The 19,781-nt window shown below is 45.6% G+C and overlaps 1 protein-coding gene across 2 annotated transcripts in view; it reads right to left on the reverse strand.

The window, feature by feature from the left end:
• Positions 1 to 19,781, reverse strand: part of LOC147706615 (uncharacterized) — a 190,873-nt gene that overhangs the window by 72,193 nt on the left and 98,899 nt on the right. For both annotated transcript variants that reach the window (XM_086933105.1, XM_086933106.1), the window contains 2 exons: positions 9,173 to 9,310; positions 9,003 to 9,091 (listed from right to left, as the gene is read on the reverse strand). In XM_086933105.1, coding sequence (XP_086789231.1) covers positions 9,003 to 9,091; positions 9,173 to 9,310 — 227 coding nt within the window. The remainder of the gene's footprint in view (positions 1 to 9,002; positions 9,092 to 9,172; positions 9,311 to 19,781) is intronic.

Below are 19,781 nucleotides of genomic sequence, written 5' to 3' on the forward strand. Positions count from 1 at the left end.
TACCACGCCTGCCTGGTAACTTGCTTTATTAATGTGACGACAATTCTATCCATCTAAACGGGTGCCCGTCGCACTCGTGCTTTCATCCCCCTTTGGTGCGCACACCACACTAATCCAACATGGCACCAGTGTTTCAGATATCCAAGGCACCCACATGAGTTTACCGGCCATATAGCTCCCTATACATGTGGCAACCCCACACTTCTCTTTATATGAGTAACACAAAATGTATTCTCCTTAAAGGTTGCCACCCGCACTTGTGTTTACACTTAGCAACCACCTTGGGTTGAACTGTGTATCACTCTAAAATGGCGCCCATATTGAGATATCCCAGTCAGATCCCAGCCCGTGTCACTCCGACATGCCTTAATAAGTTCGCCAACCATGCCCATTCCGCGCGACCAGGGGTCTCCATACCTACCGCTGCTCTGAGTATGCCGGCTGATATGAGTACCTAACCCAGCTGGCCAGGACTCTCCTCACTCTACCAAGCTGGCGGAGAGAGGCTTTGTCGACCGGCTGCAGAGCCGCTGCTCAATTGTAAGTACCTTGCTATCATAATCATTACAGGGACGCCTCCTGGCATCCATCCTCTCCTAACTCTGATGGTATTTCAGCTCCAGTGCTGAGAGCTGATTAGTTGGTCTAAATATTTTTTGGGGTACTTTGTGTCAAACCAGGACGTTAAAAGTGTTAACGTACCTTCCACCAGTGATTCGATGACGGGTGAGTTGTTGTAATTGCGGTTACATATCTTGATGGTTGATGAGCCACCCCACCTGCTTTGGTCCTTAGATGTGCCACCTGCCTGCCACATATCTCTTCCTTTACACTGCGCCTGTCACTTTTGCTTTTTACCAACAGCTTGACTAATAATTCTATTGCATGCTGTCTCTCCAGAGGCTGTTTCTAATGCTGTATACCATTATATGTTGGTTTTAGGTTGGTTCTACCATAAGGTACTGCCATATAAGGGTGTTTGTGTGTTTGCTTTACATTGAATACTAATAAAGAGACCAACCACTGTGTGGATCGTCATTTTCTAACGTTTGTTCCTGAAGAATTGCCGCTTGATCATTCTGATATCCCATGCAAGAAACATGTTGACCTGTACGCTGTACCCACCGCTAAACATTACCTCAGCGATGAGCCACCCTACATTTTAATTGGGACCAGTGGACTCGCTGCTTAAAATACACCTTGAGTCCAACTGTGTCTCATTTTAGAATCCACTTCACAGCCCCCTCATACCCTCTACACACACCTACACCTACACACACCTACACCACGAGACCTCATACTCACACCACACCTTACGGCTTTGGGAATAAAAGATCTCCAACAAAGAGCCCCTCAAAAGGTGCCTGCCAGGCACTGCAGTGCCAGCCTGATGAGGAGCCTGCCCTATGATGAAGCATGACACCCAGCCGGGTGTGTGACGGCACTAATTCCTAAACTGGGAGACACCCCGTGGTGGATAAAGAAATAAACACTCAGCTGGGTGCATTTCTCTACAAAAATAATGTTCTGGATCCTACGCAGTATGACTTTGGAGTAGGGCACAGTACGGAGACCGCCTTGATAAAGTCAACAGAAGAAATCAGGAAAGCCCTGGACCAAGCAGGTGAGACTTCCCTCATTATGCTGAACCTATTATAACCTTCTGATTAACCGTCTGTCTGAGATTAGAGTCAAAGGAAAGGTGTGGAGGTTGCTAAAAGCGTTTCTTACCTGACAGGAAATCAAATGTGTCCATGGATAATTCTAACCGAACCCGTTTTCCACAAGGATCGTCCCTTTGCCCGACCCTTTTTAATGTGTATGTGGCTCCCTTGGCCCCTTTGATCAGATCATATGGTTTTAGTCTCACTTCATATGCAGATGACACACAAATTCTAGTGTCACTATTACCAGGGCAAGAAGTAGGCATGAGCAAGAAATTCTAAGACTGCATGGGAGCAGTCAAATCTTGGATGTCGCAAAATTGCTGAAATTAAACTCAGGCAAAACCGAGATCCTCATGTTCGGAAACAAAGCTAATTTCTGAACCTCGGACTGGTAGCCAGAAGATCTGGGCATCCTCCCTAAACACACAAAGAAGGCAAAAAATCTAGGTATAATGGTGGATATAACAGACTAAACTTTAAGGACCAGATAAACTTTACAACCTCGGCCACCTTTAATTCCCTTAAACTGCTAAAAAAGGTCAAACCTTTTCTACCAGAAGACAGTTTACGAACAGTTGTCTCATCCATTATCTTATCCCGGCTGGAGTACTGCAATAGGGTCTATTTAAACATCCTAGAGCGACATCTAAACAGATTGCAGATCCTGCTAAATGCAGCAGCAAGGCTGGAGACAGGCACCCCCAAATTCGTATTGGTAGCCCAAAAAATTAAAAGACTACACTGGCTGCCCATTAGGAAACAGGTGCAATTTAAGCCACTTCGTATTGTCTTTAAGGCTCTACAAGATCAGGGTCCTGATTTTTTGACTATCCAGTTTTAATGGTACACTCCCAAACAAACCCTAAGTTCACTAGGAGCCAATCTTGTGAGCGTACCACCCATGAAGAAAACCTTGTTGGGGGGGGGGGAAGTTTCATTGAAGGTGCGGCCAAAGCATGTAATGCCCTCCCCTGGAGTTTGAGAAACTCCACTAACCTCCTTACTTTCAGGAAACAACTCAAAACCTGGCCTTTTAACTTTTAATTCCTTCCAGCTACATTTTTCCGTGCCTCCCTGTTCTCTGTATAGTTGAGCTAATACCTCCGTGCCACCCTGTTCTCAGTATAGTTGAGCTAATACCGCCAGGACACCTCCGGGTAACCGAGCATTCTATAAAAATAATTAACATAACATTCTATCCACCTAATGGTTCTTGGGTGTCTGGAGGGAGTGAACTGTCCATGAAGACTTCTGTACAAGGAGAAGAGTGTGCGTAGTATAATCTTATCCACCTAATGGGCTTGGGTGTTAGATGGACAGGCCTCTCAAAGAGGAACTGTGTAGAGAATGAAGGCTGTGTGTAGTAGACTCTTGGTCACGTAATAGTGCTAGGGTTTCCCGAAGGAGAGTGGGCTCTCGGTAAAAGGTTCTGTACAAGGCGAAGAAAGTGTGTAGTAATGACTTGACATAAGGTCTCTTGGTCATTAGAGCACTCTAGTTCTTTTATTGCTATACCACAGAAAAGACACAAACCAACTCAATACCGTGCCACCAATACGGCTCTCGCTGAGTCTTTGCACTAATCTAGTGTGGGGCACGGTGTCCAAGGCTGCGGAGAGAGGTCCAGTGAAACCAGAACCTCATTACCTCCTCTGTCCAATGTAGCCTTAATTGTCTCCGCAACTCCCAGTAAAGCAGTCTCAGTGCTAAAATTAGCTCTGGAACATGACTGACTAGAGAGCAACAAGCCATTAGTCTCTACATAATTCGTTAAGACTCCAGTAACACATTTTTCCACAACCTTGGAAAAACAGGCAAAAGTGAGATGGGCCTATAATTACTGGCGGCCTCGGGGTCTGCCGTAGGTTTCTTTAATAGCCGGAGAATGTTGGCGTATTTCCATGTTGGGGCATGGAACCTTCCTGCAGAGCAGTGTTCAAAATAGGGCTTACTATAGGGATGATCACTTCCGCTATAGAGACTTTAGCTGGGCAGGGATCAGAGGGGGCGCCGGATTTCAGTGATTTCATAAGCACCAGAGATTGCTCAGAGTTGATCACAGGGAATTCTGCAAGAAACGTACTGGAGAGGGGACAAACATCTAACTGAAGTCCCCTGACATCCTCCAGGTCCAATGACTGCGCTACAAAGGAGTCCGGGATAATTTTTTTATAAAAGAAGCAGGCCATACGATCAGTCCATTCGCTTGTAGGAACAAACGGTTGGCTGATTATCGTAGGGGAGGAGAAGCTTTTTACTACATTGAATAGGGTTTTACTGTTATTAGCTGCCAAATCAATTTTTGTTGACAAAAAAGTTTCTTTTCCTCATGTACTTTCTTGTAATGATTTTTCAAAGCAAGTTTGTAAGTCAGTTTATCATAGGAGCTATAATTTCTCCTCCACTCTCTTTCAAGATGTTTACAGTCCCTTTTACTATCTCTTAAGGCTTCAGAGAACCAAGGGGTCAAAATACGGTTGGATTTGGCGAACCTCACTAAAGGGGGGGACTGGCTCCAAGGCCTGTCAGGGTAACCAGCCTTCTAAGGCCTGCACATCAAGTTCCAGGGTACCACTTAAGGGAATCGGATGATACTGCATAGCACACTGAATGGCCTCAGTGTCTTCAGATGGAATGGCCTGACACGGTGACTGGCCCTGGCTGTGTCCGTAAGTTGGGGCCTTGCATACTCTCGAGGAATTGTAACCACGATCAGATGGTGGTCTGACCAAGTTAGGGCTAGTGGGACATCCATGTAAATCTGGTTTGAAGAAAAGACTTGATCCAGGATGTACCCTTTGTCATGGGTGGGAAGACCTACATACGGAGTCAGGTTGAAAATATCACAGGATTCATACAGTGTCTTGGAATCCGGGTCCAATAACTTGTCCATGTGAAGACTGAAATCACCAAGGACCATACAATGGCTGTATTTAGCTGCAATGGGGGAGATAATATGGTTGACGGATTCCAAAAAGTTATTTGCCGGTCCGGGAGGACAGTAGATTACTACTCCTGCCATAGATTGCTGGGACGAGAATGTCAGGAGAAAACCCAGACTCTCATTCCCCTCTATTTCTGTATTTACTAAGGGAATACAGGATAAGGAGTTCTTGTATACTACGGCTAATCCGCCGCCTCTCCCCGTGGGGCGGTCCTTCCTCAAAATCTTATAGCCCTGGGGGATCGCATTAGCAATAGTAGGATTGGACCCATCCATTAGCCAGGTTTCCGTCAGAAACAAAAAAATCGGGGGAGGAGTTGGCTAAAAAATCATACATTTCAAATCATGTTTTTTTAAGTAGCGAACATTCAGTAAAGAGGCCCTCAGGAAGTTACATGAAGCGTCTGCTCTATTGTTAGGGGCTGTTGTGTCCATTTTAACTTTGCGCTTTCTGAGAGAAGGACAGACTGTCCAGTTACAGTCTTTGTACCTCAGGGAAAGATTGTTCCCCAACATATATAAGTGAGGTCTGCAAGCAGAGCACTGGTCAAAGTCTAGAAGGCAGTGCCTGCCATATGTGATTACCTTGGACGGCTCCTGAACAGACCTGGCCGCATCCCCAGCCCCGGCCCCCTCCGGGCCGCTGACGGGCGCAGATGGGCTTACCTTAGGCGCATCCGCTGCGCACTCGCACAGCGTCCCGTTTTAAAGGGGCCAGTGTTGATCTACTAGACCGCACCGTCGTGAGTGAAATGGTGGAATGCGGTCGAAAAGCGTAAAAGATATCAGGGTTCGATTCCCACTCCCTCAGCCAAAATTCCCAAATAAAAATTCCCAGCACAGCAAGTGTTAAAACAACATTAAAATGATAAAAACAATTTCAATAAAGTGCAGCTTGTTCAATTAGCAGCAAGTGAAGCGAGAGGCAGGCAAGGCTCGAGTTACGGGGTTGGACCGCTCGTGCAGTGTACTGTTTTGAAAGGGCCAGCGTTGAACCACTAGACTGTGCCTTCTGCTAATAAGATGTACCCGGCAGATCACAAAGTGCACATAATGTAAATAGGTCAGTGGGTTACTGCTTTTGTCAGAGAGACCCTTTCGTTACTTGCAGTTAATAAGTTAAAATCCTAACATAGAACATTAAGCTATTAACTGTCATGTAAGAGCTGCAGGCAAACTGCAAGGTATAAATTGGAGCATTATGGGTTTTTCTCCCAGTCTTTGATTATCCAAATGTTGCAAAAAAGGGATCATTTGGGTAGAAATCAATTCTGATTACTAAAACGATCCCCCAACCATGGTATTACATTTTAAATTCTGACTTAGTGTTTCTCCAGACCGATCTCTATTAAACTATGCTGCCTACTGGAATGTTTGTTAATGTGAAGTAGTGTGGCTCACTGGTTAGAGGCGGCAGACCCGAGAGCAGAGGACGGCCAGGGACCAGGGTTCGATTCCCGGCGCGGCAGGTTTCTGGACCAGGGTCAGCGGACTCGATAATTCTCTCGCCTCGGTGCCCACTCTGATCTGCGATCACACTCGGCAACTCTGGGCATTAGCTTGCTTAGTTAAAATCCTAACATAGAACATTAAGCTATTAACTGTCATGTAAGAGCTGCAGGCAAACTGCAAGGTATAAATTGGAGCATTATGGGTTTTTCTCCCAGTCTTTGATTATCCAAATGTTGCAAAAAAGGGATCATTTGGGTAGAAATCAATTCTGATTACTAAAACGATCCCCCAACCATGGTATTACATTTTAAATTCTGACTTTGTGTTGCTCCAGACCGATCTCTATTAAACTATGCTGCCTACTGGAATGTTTATTAATGTGAAGTAGTGTGGCTCACTGGTTAGAGGCGACAGACCCGAGAGCAGAGGACGGCCCGGGACCAGGGTTCGATTCCCGGCGCGGCAGGTTTCTGGACCAGGGTCAGCGGACTCGATAATTCTCTCGCCTCGGTGCCCACTCTGATCAGTGATCACACTCGGCAACTCTGGGCATTAGCTTGCCTCATCTTCACTGCCGGGGATGCCTGGTCTCACCCTGGAGATACCCATTAAGGGACCATCTCTCAGGGAAGCCAGGAAGGGTTTTCGCAGCGGTCGAAGCGCCTTGGGACCCTACGAGTAAGTAGTGCGCTATATAAATGCCAATACGTTTACATTTACATTTACATTTATTATGTGTCTTCTACACTTTATAGTCCTTTGTAACATTTCCTATATGGTTTTACACACGTATGATTGATTGTCTCTATGTAATATGTATGATGTAAAGTCCTCTGACACCCTACACTGGTATTAATGGCGCTGTACATTTTCTGATACTTTATTATTTTGCCATTTTTACACATGCTAACAGTCTCTGCAAAGATTTTTCCTTATTAGAATCAGTGGAACATACAACTGAACAGGGCGAAATGTGATCAGTCAACCTTTGCGAGGGCCCTCCACTTCACAGCAGCACAAGTCACATGTTTTAGTAATTTTTGATACATTTCAGCTATAATCAATTAGTTAAAATCGCTAGATTATGCAGCAGATTATGTATTATGTGGCAAATATGGCAGAGCCATAATTATGTGGAAAAAATTTACGAACTAGAATATTTTGCTATGTATGCTTGAACTGCTCTTGTGGAAAAAGGGAGGAGAAGGGCTGATGACAGAGAAGCCATGGCTGAGAGACAAATGGCTTGCAATTCCACTTTTAAGGATATTTGGGAGATTCTGTGATTGGAAACATATTCATCTTTGCGACTGTATTTTAATGTCAATAACTCATATTGTTGTGTAGGAATCTAGGACCCTAGTGTAAGTTTCCCGATTCATGCCCATATATAGGTATAAATTACCCGATCATTATATAGGCATAAAAATCATTACCATATTTAGACTAAGCCTATGCAGCCCAAATACGGCATGGCTACTTCCACTAAGTTCCGAGAATCAACAACGATTTCTTAGAGAAACCCGCCTTCAGCAGCTAGGGACTTCCCCTCGCCTGAATACTAATTTATCTAGGAAATCATGGAGTTTTCAAAGAACTGAGTCTTTGAGTGACGTTATTATGTCCAATCATACGTCAAACTTGGCACCTTCAAGGTATAAATATGCCTACATTTGCCCAGACAAACACACGGTGGTTTGAAGCAGACCGACTAACTGCTTGCCCGACGCCCTGCAGCAGCAAGTGCCGAAGGAAGCCGATCCTCCAGCTGACGCACTGAGAGACGCTGTCTTTTCTCCTGCCAAGAAATCCAGCTCCAGTGTTTCCAGGCTACCCTTGCGGGATGCTGGGAAATCGAGTCCTGAGAGAGAGATACAAGACCTCCTTCATTCTAAAACCAAGGTACGGAGCTGATTAGACCCTTAAGAGAATTCTTGGAATAGATTCTTGGCAAAGAATACTAAACTTAAGCTACACCTCACTTACTTCTTCCCTTGTACTAGACTTAGGTTAGGTACACCGGGGTAGGCGCATTTTAGATGCACCAGTTGAGTACTTTTAGTCATTGTTTTATCATTGTATGTATTTTATGTATTTTATGGTTTAGAAACCATATCATGCTTTTACAGTACTACTTTATAATACTTATCGTACTATATGCCTTGTACTTTATAACCAGTATTACGACTGTAGCAGTACATTTCTTATGCTTGAGAAACAAGACTGTTCAATAAATACTTTTTATTGAAACCGACCGTCTCTCTATTTCTCAGCACCACTGGAGAAACTAAGCACGTACGATTGACCGAGTAAAATAGCTATCTATTGTTTCCGCGACTCTAGAGATACGTTTATTATCCTTGGGAAACAAAGTTGACATGTTTATGCGGTTGTCAGAAACTAATCCCTTCGTGTGAAGTCAAGAAAGTTTATAGTGACCTCTGAGCTACCTGGCACTCACAATTAAGTTTAATATATTCAGTAGAGACCTAGTCGACCCCAGTCCTACGTCTAAACTACAGGATATATTATTCCAATGCGCAGAGCCTATTGGGAATATAGGAACTACACTACAATATTAAACCTTAAATAAACATGTGTATCCATCGGTTACATTAAATAACGTAATAAGCTGGAACCGGTTAGTGAAATGGGAAATAAATATAAAAAATTAGGATATTTTGCTGTTTCTGCTATACCTCTGACTGCGCCCACTAACCCAATCCACAGGTGATTCCCGCCTTCTGATTCTCCGTCCACAGTTCCCCTACTTTTTTTCTCCCACTTCAACCACTGCTGCAGCCTGTGCTTGGCTATATGTCTGTTATATGTACATACATCTTTATGGTAAGAATGTGTGTTACTCTTTGCAGTTTGGGAGTAGGCTCTTCGTTACAGGCTGTACATATAGATTTATAGATTTCATATAATGCACTCACTGCAGCCTGTGCTCGGTTTCCTGTCTCCACATTCCCATAGTTCACTGCAGGTTCATAGATGAATCTACGGCTGCCACCACGGGTCGCACCTGAAATAAGAGAACACATTATATCGCACCTGCATTTTCACTGCTTTAAACTTTGAAATGGGACTTTGAATAGACTCTTACCTTCTGCTTTCTTTAGGCGTCTCTCATAGAAGAGAACCACACCAAGGACAGCGACGACAGCACCGAGGAGCATCCCTGAAGCCACCGCCAAGGTGACCCACCAGCTACTGCAGGAGGCATCTGAAGCAGGAGGAGCCCCTGAAGAAGAGAGACAACCTGTGAGTGTCAGGCTCCTCCAGCTCTTGTCAGATGCGGTTAAACGTAGAAAAAAGAGGAATAGAAAAGGGAGTAGAGATGAAAAGGTCTAAGAGATTCTTTAAACACACAAGTATTTTGGATTAAAGGTTCTGAGCTGGTTATCGTCACTTCTCAACAGCAGTATATAATTTGTCAAATTGTGATTGTTGAAATGGTTTTAGGATTTGCATTATTATGGAAAATGTTTCTGAATAATGAATTTAATAATGGGTCCAATCTGGTTATAATAATCTAACATGAACGCACATGAAGTTAGTTTAATATAATGTATAGCAGAGTGTTTATTAATGCACTTTTGTTGCCACATTTTGATGAAATGTCCACTTTATTTATTATGGATGTTGTTTTCTGCTCACTCCTGTTACTTGCCCCCTCCCAACCCGTTCTATATGTGTATCTTTCCCTATGCAGCTTTTCAGATGAAGACTAAATTATGTCATTGTAAATTTCCTATATATGCATGAATTGTGAATGAACTTCCCAGTGTTTCTACCGATGCAAGTGACCAAGGTCCTTCCACTAAAGTTCCATTACTGGGCTCTTCCACTGATGCACAGTCCATTGTTCATTACTGGGTTTAGCGCTCTTCCACTGGTGCATAGTTCATTGTCCATTACTGGGCTCAGCGCTCTTCCGCTGGTACATAGTCCATTGTCCATTACTGGGCTCTTCCACTGGTGCATAGTCCATTGTCCATTACTGGGCCCAGCGCTCTTCTGCTGGTGCATAGTCCATTGTCCATTACTGGGCTCTTCCACTGGTGCATAGTCCATTGTCCATTACTGGGCTCAGCGCTCTTCCGCTGGTACATAGTCCATTGTCCATTACTGGGCTTAGCTCACTTCCGCTGGTGCATAGTCCATTGACCATTACTGGGCTTAGCGCTCTTCCGCTGGTACATAGTCCATTGTCCATTACTGGGCTTAGCTCTCTTCCGCTGGTGCATAGCCCATTGTTCATTACTTGGTATAGTGCTCTTCTACAGGTGCATAGTCTATTGTCCATTACTGGGCTTAGAGCTCTTCCACTGGTGCCCAGTCCATTATTTATTACTGGCTCATCGCTCTTCAACTGGTGCACAGTCCATTGTCCAATTACTGGGCGAAGCGCTCTTTCGCTGGTGCATAGTTGATTGTCCATTACAGTGCTTAGGGCTACTAATGCGTGGCACTTTAAGTTAACAAAACCCCGTCAAATGATACAACAATGACAGTTCTTTAGTTTGGACCTTGGTGGATAAGCAAACAGTACCTTAATCCACAGTTCTTAGTCCTCGGCGGGTGGCTTGTGAGAGTGTAGTCAGAGAGGGGCAGTGACATAATTGTCAGGGGGATGGCCCAGCCCAGTCTCTTCTGGGTTCTTACGCCCCAGGCATGCCCGCACACGTCCCACGCTGCGGGAGAGCTGCTCAGGAATTAAAGGGCCTCCTGACCCAGGTGAGCATCGTTGGAGGCAGTCAAAAGAGCCGCAGGGTGCACTGGGTCCCCTGTTGAAACAGCGGTGGTGTGGCAATAAGGGAGAAGGAGCAGGTACCTTAGGAGCAGTGGTAGTTGAAGTTTTCTCTGGCCTTTGGACAATCAACAACCCTTGTCCAGTGGGTCTTTACTTTACATAAATAACACCATGGTTTCTTTTTTAAATTTTGGGACTCACCCCCAGATGCAGGTTTTTGGGGCCCTTCTGAAGATTCCTTTTTATCATGTCCCCACTTTTTTCTGTGGTTTAGAAGAATTTTGCTTCTTCTGGTCACCTCCATTACCATGGCTTTTCTGCTTGACTCTGGTGCGGACCCATTTGTCTGCCTTGTTTCCCTGTTCTTGGAAAGAGGTCAGAGTCCACCAGGTACTGCTGCAGTAGTTGGTTCTGAAAGTTATTAACCCTTTCGATGCTCATGACGAGCTCAGCTCGTCATGATGCACAGTTGAGCTGTGCTGATGACGAGCTGAGCTCGTCATGAATAAAGGGGCTTTTAAAAAAGTCAGCACCGGAGGGGAAAACGCCTAGCAGCCAAGGTGTTAAGGGGAAAAATAAATAAATTAAAAAATTCTTTGATGGCACAGAAACTAGAGAGGAAGAAGTTAATATGTCAGGCTGTAAACCTCCATTTAACTTCTCGCCAACACTAGACATGTTAGGCCCAGAAGTGGGCATTTTTGAGAAAAATGTGATGAAGGAGTTAGAAAAAATCTTGAAATACATTCCTGCGCCTCAAACTAACTTGGAGGCAACAGAAAGAAAAGGTCTAAAGACGTTACAAGATAACGCAACCATAACAATCAAACCCTGTGACAAAGCAGGAGGGATAGTGATAATGGACACTGATCAGTATTCCAATGAAATAAATCAGATGCTATCCATAGAAGAACACTATAAAAAGACTATAAAAAGACCAGCAAGAGAGCTTTACTCATTTTAAAAAACCAAATTGAGGAAACAGTCAATAGAGCTTTTACTGAAGGCTATATCTGTCTCCAAGAAATGGATTTTCTAATTAAATCTAACCCTGTGACACCTGCGTTTTATGGTGTCCCAAAAACGCACAAAAATGTAGCAGATCCTCCGCTAAGACCCATAGTGGCATCAATAAACTCCAGCACAGAACCACTTTTCAAGTATCTAGACACTTTTTTATGTCCTTTAACCACTACGTATGAGTCGTATATAAAAGATACAGGCCATATGATTTCAACCCTAGAACAAACAGCCTTTGATGACAACACACAATTTTTAGTGACGTGTGACATAGAATCACTGTACACAAATATCCCCCAGGACCGAGCTATGGATGCGATGGCAGCGCTCCTAGCGAGGACACGGGGGATAGACCCGATACCTTCCTTTTCGAATGTCTTGAGATTGTTCTACACAACAACTTTTTCGAATTCCAGCAAGATCTCTCTCAGCAAATCAAAGGAGTCAGTATGGGGGCCTCTTGTGCCCCAGCATTGCCAATATATATATGGGAGAATTTGAAATAAAACATATCTTTAACGATCTAGCCCCATTTTATGAAAACATCACTAGATGGCAAAGATTTATAGATGATATATTCTTTATTTGGTCTGGGACGGAAGAACTGCTTAAGGAATTCATGGAATGGCTAAACTTAGCTGATCAGAATCTTAAGTTTACCAGCAACTATTCTTCAAGTAAAGTTGAATTTTTTGACATTTGGATACAAAGTACAGAAGGAGAGCTTACAGTGAGTTTGTACAGGAAACCTACGGCAAAAAACACTATATTAGAGCATAGCAGTTATCATCCAGCATGCCAGAAAGATCCAAACTGCAAGACCGTCTACTGGCACGAGGATATCCTAAAAGGTTGGTCCGCCAAGCACTTAAAAGAGCTAAATATTACAATCGAGATGCTCTGATAAATCCTACCCCCAAACAAGAGAACCAAAAACTAGTCTGCGTATTGAATCACTCTAGTCTAAATAATAAGATCAGACAAGTGATCCACAGAAACTGGAAAATTTTAAACACTAATGATGAAACTTCAAAACTTAGCAAACCATTAGTGGCCTTTAGGAGAAACCCTAATCTCAAGGACAAATTGGTCCACAGCAGAATGAGATTTGAAAAAAATTCAGTCAAACGACCATAGATGGCAAACCACTACCAAAAGGGAAGCACAAATGTGGCACTTGCCACGCTTGTGATCAAGCCATCACGAGTCAGACATGGACATATGGCAACAAGTCCGGACAGTTGCGAGAAATGACCAACTGTAGAACGGCAAACATAGTTTACCTTTTATTATGCCCTTGTAATATAGGGTATGTAGGAGAATCAGCAAGAGAACTACGGGTGAGGCTATCTGAGCATAAGTCAGCCATAAAAACAGGTAAAGTTAATGCGCTTATGGTAGCACATTATAAACAATATCAGCATACAGAAAAAGACATACAATGGCTTATTCTGGAGCGTATCCATGCAATCCCAGGCAAAGACATGACAAAACTGAGGAAACAGCGAGAAACATTCTGGATTTATAATCTGGACACAGTTCGTCATGGACACAACGAAGAGATAGTTTGGATAGTAACTGCTTAGTTAAATGTAATCACAGCTCTTTATCGCCCTTTGAATTATGCCACTGAACAGATCTCTACTTCAGCAGTAAGTCTTCTTTTCCTTAAAAAACTCGAGCCTTCATGCATGAATTTTATCACGTTTTGGAAACTGCAATAATCTATCAGCCTATTTAACTCTGGTGAAATACTCTAATAACTACCATTCGCCTTAGGCATAAATTGTCATCTGTCCTAATAAGTGCGAATTGATCTCTTTGGACGCCATCTTACATAAGGAGGAAAACTTAAAACATTAGTCCTTCTTCAGTTTTCGAGAGTACGCGTAACTTCCCAAATAGCTAGTCCCTTTACTGTGTTCCTGCTAGGTGAACAAACACGTACGTGTTTAGCAGCTGCAACAGCTTACGGCCGATTTAGAAAGCTTTATAAGACGGCATGAATTCTAGCCACGGTTCCGTGGGCTGCAGGTGGTGCTACGTTGATCCGTACTGTGACAACTCAATACAGGTACGTGACTTAGAGTGTAGAAAATTAAGCCGGGTATAGCTGTAGACGCATTAAGACTAGCTCGTATCGAAAAACAGATAGCTGACCTGTGTGATGCCCCAAAAAAACTAAATCCAAGGGGGATTAACAAAGCGGGGGAACTAACTTAAACACAAACCCAGACAAACCCACTGCTCCTGTCACAAAAAAACCATCAGTAATTGTGACTAACCCAAAAACTAAGTCTGACTTCTCCTCTGTGAAGTCAACCGCACCCAACACCAAAACCTGTGGTACCCCTACGAGCGAGGGGCCTATTCCTCTCAGGGATCATACCATGCAGCCAAATAAGAACAACAATGTTGGTGGGCAACATAGGAGACGACCGGTGAACTTACCTCCCGAGGCAAGCCCTTATGTGGTGGTCATGACGGGGGTCCCAGAACTGGGTGAGGCTGACGAGGAAGTCAACTGGTCTCTCAAAAATAAAGTCCAACATTGGCTAAACATAAACTGGCCCCTACCTCAGAACCTAACTAGTAAGATCTTGACAGTGCGCAGGGTAGCATGGGTGGGTCATGAAAGGAAAACGGTCAGGGCGATTGCATACTGGTTAACTTTGCGGACCCCCACACAGCTGATTATGATATGTACCTGGAACACTCAGGACAGACATGAGGGGATCGCAACACGACGCCTTTCCTTTTTCTACCCCCTAGGAGTGGACTAACATGTGACTGGAATAACGACATTAACTGGCACACTGTAGGGCGTCCTGCCAGGAATGGAAAATGGGATACCTGGGGTGTACAGGGTTACAGAGAACAAGTATACAGGGTCAATTGGGGTGGCCTCCCGACTGCTAACAGATACAGTTGCCTAGAGATGGTGGACTGACAGCCAAATTCTAGTAACCTTTCAGTGAAGGGGAGGTTGGACCGTGAAGCCACAAGGGGGGTATAGACGGGCACTGTGAGCCTATCACTCCCAGGTTGAGTAAGAAACATTCCCCCCATTCCAACAAGAGGAGTCCTATCCCGTGTAACCAGAACTATCTGCAGCCTATGCTCGATCCGGACGATCCAGCAACAAATGGGCCGATTAACTGTTTTAATGCAGATCTCTCTGATAGGGGTTCCATCTCCATTGTTTCCTGGAACTTGGCGGGTTTGGCTAATAAACTTGACTCCCCTGATTGGGGGGCATTTATAGACTCACAGGACGTTTGCCTATTCCAAGAGACATGGGCAAGAGAGGACCATCGGTGCACAGGATTTGATACGTTCTCAATTTGGGCGGACTGGAAGGGAAAGGGACGCCCGTCTGGCGGACTACTCACTTGGGTGGCTTCCCACCTGGGCTGTAAAGTGAGGGCTCTACCAACCAATTCCCTAGATATTCAATGCGTACTCTTGGAATGGTCTGATGTATTCAAATTGGCACTGATAAATGTCTACTCAAGACCAGTGGGTACAACAAACGTTTCTAGTACTATCCAGGAACTAGCCCTGTTCTTGAGCACTTTCCCCCAGGGCATCCCATATGTGGTTGGGGGAGACTTCAACTGCCAATTTGAGCCCCTTCCATTATTCCTAGAAGGTACAACTAATGAGGAAGACGAACAATGGGGAATTCCGAAACTGGCTGGCCCACCAGTGAAGTCCTGGTCACCATTAGCAACGCAAATTACCTGCCTGACCCTAGCAAATTCTCTAAGGGCCTGCAATGGCCGGGTAAGTGGTGATATCCCAGACAAGGTTGCATTCTGGCCCCTCTCCTTTTCACGATTTATATTAATGGCCTGGAAAAATCTCTGTCCGGGGCCAGTGCGGACATTCCGCGTGCAGGGGGAACGGGTATCCCGGTCCTCCTGTACGCGGATGATGCCGTACTCATTGCTCGCACAGGCCTAGGTTTACAGAGGCTGCTGGATAATTTTGGCACATTCATGGAATCCCTCGATCTAAAAGTAAATAGTAACAAATCCCATGTAATGATCGTTGGGGCCCGCAGGAAGATCAGTAAGGTTAAAACATTCAAATGCCTGGGTGTGGAAGTCTCTAGGGTCCCAGTATTCACCTATCTGGGCGTACTATTCGACGAGAAGGGTAATTGGGGCCCCCAGCAGAAGCATAAAAGCAATGCTGTTGCAAGATCCACAGCAGCCCTCCTTAGTTTCGCCAAAAGGCTGGGAGCTAGGCCCATGGAGGCCGTGCTTAAAATATACAAGTCCAAGTGTTGCGCGATTGCCTCCTATGGGGCATGGATATGGGGTTACGGGCCTGTGGGCAAAATACAATTAGCAGAAAACAGGTTCCTTAGATCCCTGTTGGCGGTACCTCAGTCATCCTCGACTCTGTCCGTACACTGTGAATTAGGTGTGGGTTACATCACAGATGATCTAAAAGCAGCCCCACTGATCTGTTGGGCAAAGACGTGGCTCAATGAGGATATCACGCTCAATCACCTCATCCTAAAAGACTGCTTGGCCCTCGACAAGGCAGACAGAATCCCATGGCTGGCATACGTTAGAGCGGCATGTGCCAGACTGGGACGTCCTGAATTGTACACAGCCCCAGAGGGAATTAATAAAGAGGATTTGGTATGGATTAAACACAATTTCCGGATCATGTTGGAGGCAGATAGGGAGGAGGTGGAGCTTAAAAAATCAGGAGTAAGAAGCATTTATGTCTTACAGACTTCGCCATCCATTGAACCTTACTTGAAGATAGTCACCAAGCCGTGCCATCGCTTTCTGTTGATAAGATTTAGATTCAACTTAATTCATTTCATTTTAGGAAATTTCCCACAATGGGGTAAACCAGATGAATCACCACCATGTTCTTGTGACAACTTCTCGACACAAGACACTCTCCATCTAATTATGTTTTGTGAAAATGTTTCCGAGGCACGGAAAAAATTCCTATATCCCATGTTACGAGAAGCTGGGTTTCTGCAGGTGAGGCCCGCACTTCTATATTTGCAACTGCTGAGTAGCGTGCGGATCATCTTCAGCGTAGCAAGTTTTCTGGTGACCGCAGCTAGAGTGAAGAATAAAAGAAGCATATGCATGAATTAAGTACAGCAGGTTGAGAGGGTGGCCCCTTTGTTCTTTTAATCATGGAAATTTGAAAGATGTTTTTAGATTTTTATATTATATCTCACATAGCGGTTTTATATGCTAGGTGGAGACATTTGCTTATTAATTGTTTTGTATGAATCATGAATTGTAAGTAGTGTATATACATGAATGTTTGCAAATGTACGCATATTTATTTATGTGTATCTATTTTATCCATTTAACGCACAATGTATGTATGTATTTAAAAAAAAAAAAATGTTAAACCTTTATTTTCAAATAGCGCCTCCAATCGAGAGTCCAGCTCCATAATCTCTGCCTCGATGCGTACCATGTCGGCATCTCTGTGTTTTCGGACGTCCGCTATGAGGGTGAGGGCCTCACCTCGCAGCACAGTCTTAAACGCCTCCCACAAGGTGGCAGCTGACGTGACCGACCCAGTATTCTCAGTAAAATAGAGCTCGATGGCCCTGGCCAGGAGTCCACGCGTCTTCGTATTCCGAAAATACCATGGGTTGACCACCACTGGCCGCTCGGTAACCGCAATGTCAAAATCAAAGGAAACCCACACCGGGGAGTGGTCCGAGATTCCCCGTGCTAACAAGTGGGCCTCAGAAATCGCCGGCGCCTGGGCCGCTAAGGTCAGAACATAATATATTCTCGAGAGGCTACCGTGTGCCCCAGAATGGAACGAGTATTGGTTCTGGGTGGGGTGCATAAGTCTCCAGCAATCAATCAAACCCATGGTGTCAAGGAAATCGGGCAACCAAGATTGTGAACTACGTAGATCTCTTGGCAGATGTCTGTCCAAGGTCCCGGAGCAAACTGAGTTGAAATCCCCACCCACAATAAGCAGCCCCTCAGGCAGATTCAAAATGGCGCTTCCGAGGTCCCGAAAAGTGTTGTTTTGCAATCCCGGAGGGACATAAACTGAAACCAGAATCAAGGACCGCCCCTCCCATCTCCCCGTGACAGCAGCGTACCGCCCCCTCTCGTCCACAATAGTGGAGGTAATCTTGAATGGGAGAGACGTGCGCACCATGATTCCGGCCCCCCCCGGGACCCCGAGGAGAACCCAGCATGTGCCACCATTTTGAAACCCTTCCTATTGAGTGCACGACACGTATTACCCACCAAGTGTGTCTCCTGTAACAAAATAACATCAGGCATATGTCTTCTGAACAGTTGCAGTACCACCCCTCTCTTGATACGGTCACCCTAGCCATTAACATTCCATCACAGGACTTTCAATTTCCTACCCCCCATCGTCGAATCTCGAGCCGCCGCCGACCCCGGTAGACCTCACAGATACTGTAAACGAACTATAGCATACATTACATTGCCTTAAAAAGGGAAAGAAGAAACAAGGAAAACAAACAGAACCCCCCCGCACCCCACCCCCCACCCTGCACCCCTGCATCAGACTAAAGAGTCCCCCCAACCAGCAGTGTGCCTGTCGCCCCATGAACTAAACTACAAGAAGACCCTAGAGGAGAAAGGAGGTCACGTTGTCCCCTCCCGCCACCCCCCATGTTAGAGAAAGGATATTCACATTAAAGTGCAACAGTATGGCTTGCTGGTCATAGTTGACAGGAACACCAACCGACAAAGTTAGTACCACGAGTTCTACTCCTGATGGTCAGGGCCTCCAGAGGCACCTTCCGAATGTTCCCCCTGCTCTTCACTTCTTTGCGGCAGAGTGTCCAGCCAGTCGCTCGCTGACTCAGGCATGTCGAAGAACATGGCATGACCATTACGCTCAATATGCAATTTAGCGGGGAACATCATGGAGTATTTCAACCCCAAGTCTCTGAGACGCCGCTTCACTCCCGCTAAACTTTGACGCTGTCTCTGGACGGTCCTAGTAAAGTCCGGATAGAAATTAACGTCCGCGTTCTGGAACTTGAGGGGCCCGTGTCGTCTCGAGGCCTGTAGGATCACAACCCGATCCCTAAAATTGAACAGGCGGGCGATGATGGGTCTCGGTGTGGCACCCGTCTTCGGTGGCCCGCCCGGCATTCTGTGGGCCCGCTCGACCGAGAAGAAATGGCTGAGGCCCGTCGGGGCCAGATGAGTCTTTATCAGATCCTCGACAAAAAGGTCAGTGGCCGAGTCCTCTGCACCCTCCGGCACCCCAATAATGCGCACGTTTTGCCGCCTGGCCCGTCCCTCAAAGTCTTCCAGCCGCCTTGAGAATAGGTCATTGATCAACCGTAAATTCCGGACCTCCGTCTGCAGGTCCGAGACGTCAGTCGTGAGACTTGCGGTTTTAATGTCCAATGATTTGACCACTTCATTGGTCTTACCATGGTCGGCCCTGATCAGGTTGAGGTCGATCGCCAGGGTGTCCACTTTGTGCGTCAGGACCTCATGTTGCTTATGCATCTCCGTTCTGATGCCAGCTATAGCCCTCATGATGTCCCGGCGCGTTGGCTCCGACTCATCTGGGGAACCCGCGTGTAGGGAATCCTTCGAGTGAGCGCCCACCGTTGGGGAGGTCCTCTGTTGGGCGTACCGGTCGATCTTGTTAGTCTGGGGTGGACCGTCTTCCTGCTGGCCCGGTTCGCCGTTCTGTCTGGGTCGCCCCTACCCGCCATGTTGGAGCCAGGGGCAGAACAAAGGATTGGCACTCCGAGGTCCCTTCGAATACTCAGGCAGGCGCGGAGTGTATCAGCCACAGATGTTCAGTCAGCTACAGGCCACTCCGCAACTCCGCGACTCCGTTTACTCCGCCAGCTGGACAGGAGTCGCTCACTCGGCACATCGATCGTGCACTGCAGTGTCGCAGCCATCGGCCATCACCAGGA

This window comes from Lissotriton vulgaris, chromosome 7 (genome assembly GCF_964263255.1).
Source record: "Lissotriton vulgaris chromosome 7, aLisVul1.2, whole genome shotgun sequence".
Taxonomy (NCBI): Eukaryota; Metazoa; Chordata; class Amphibia; order Caudata; family Salamandridae; genus Lissotriton; species Lissotriton vulgaris.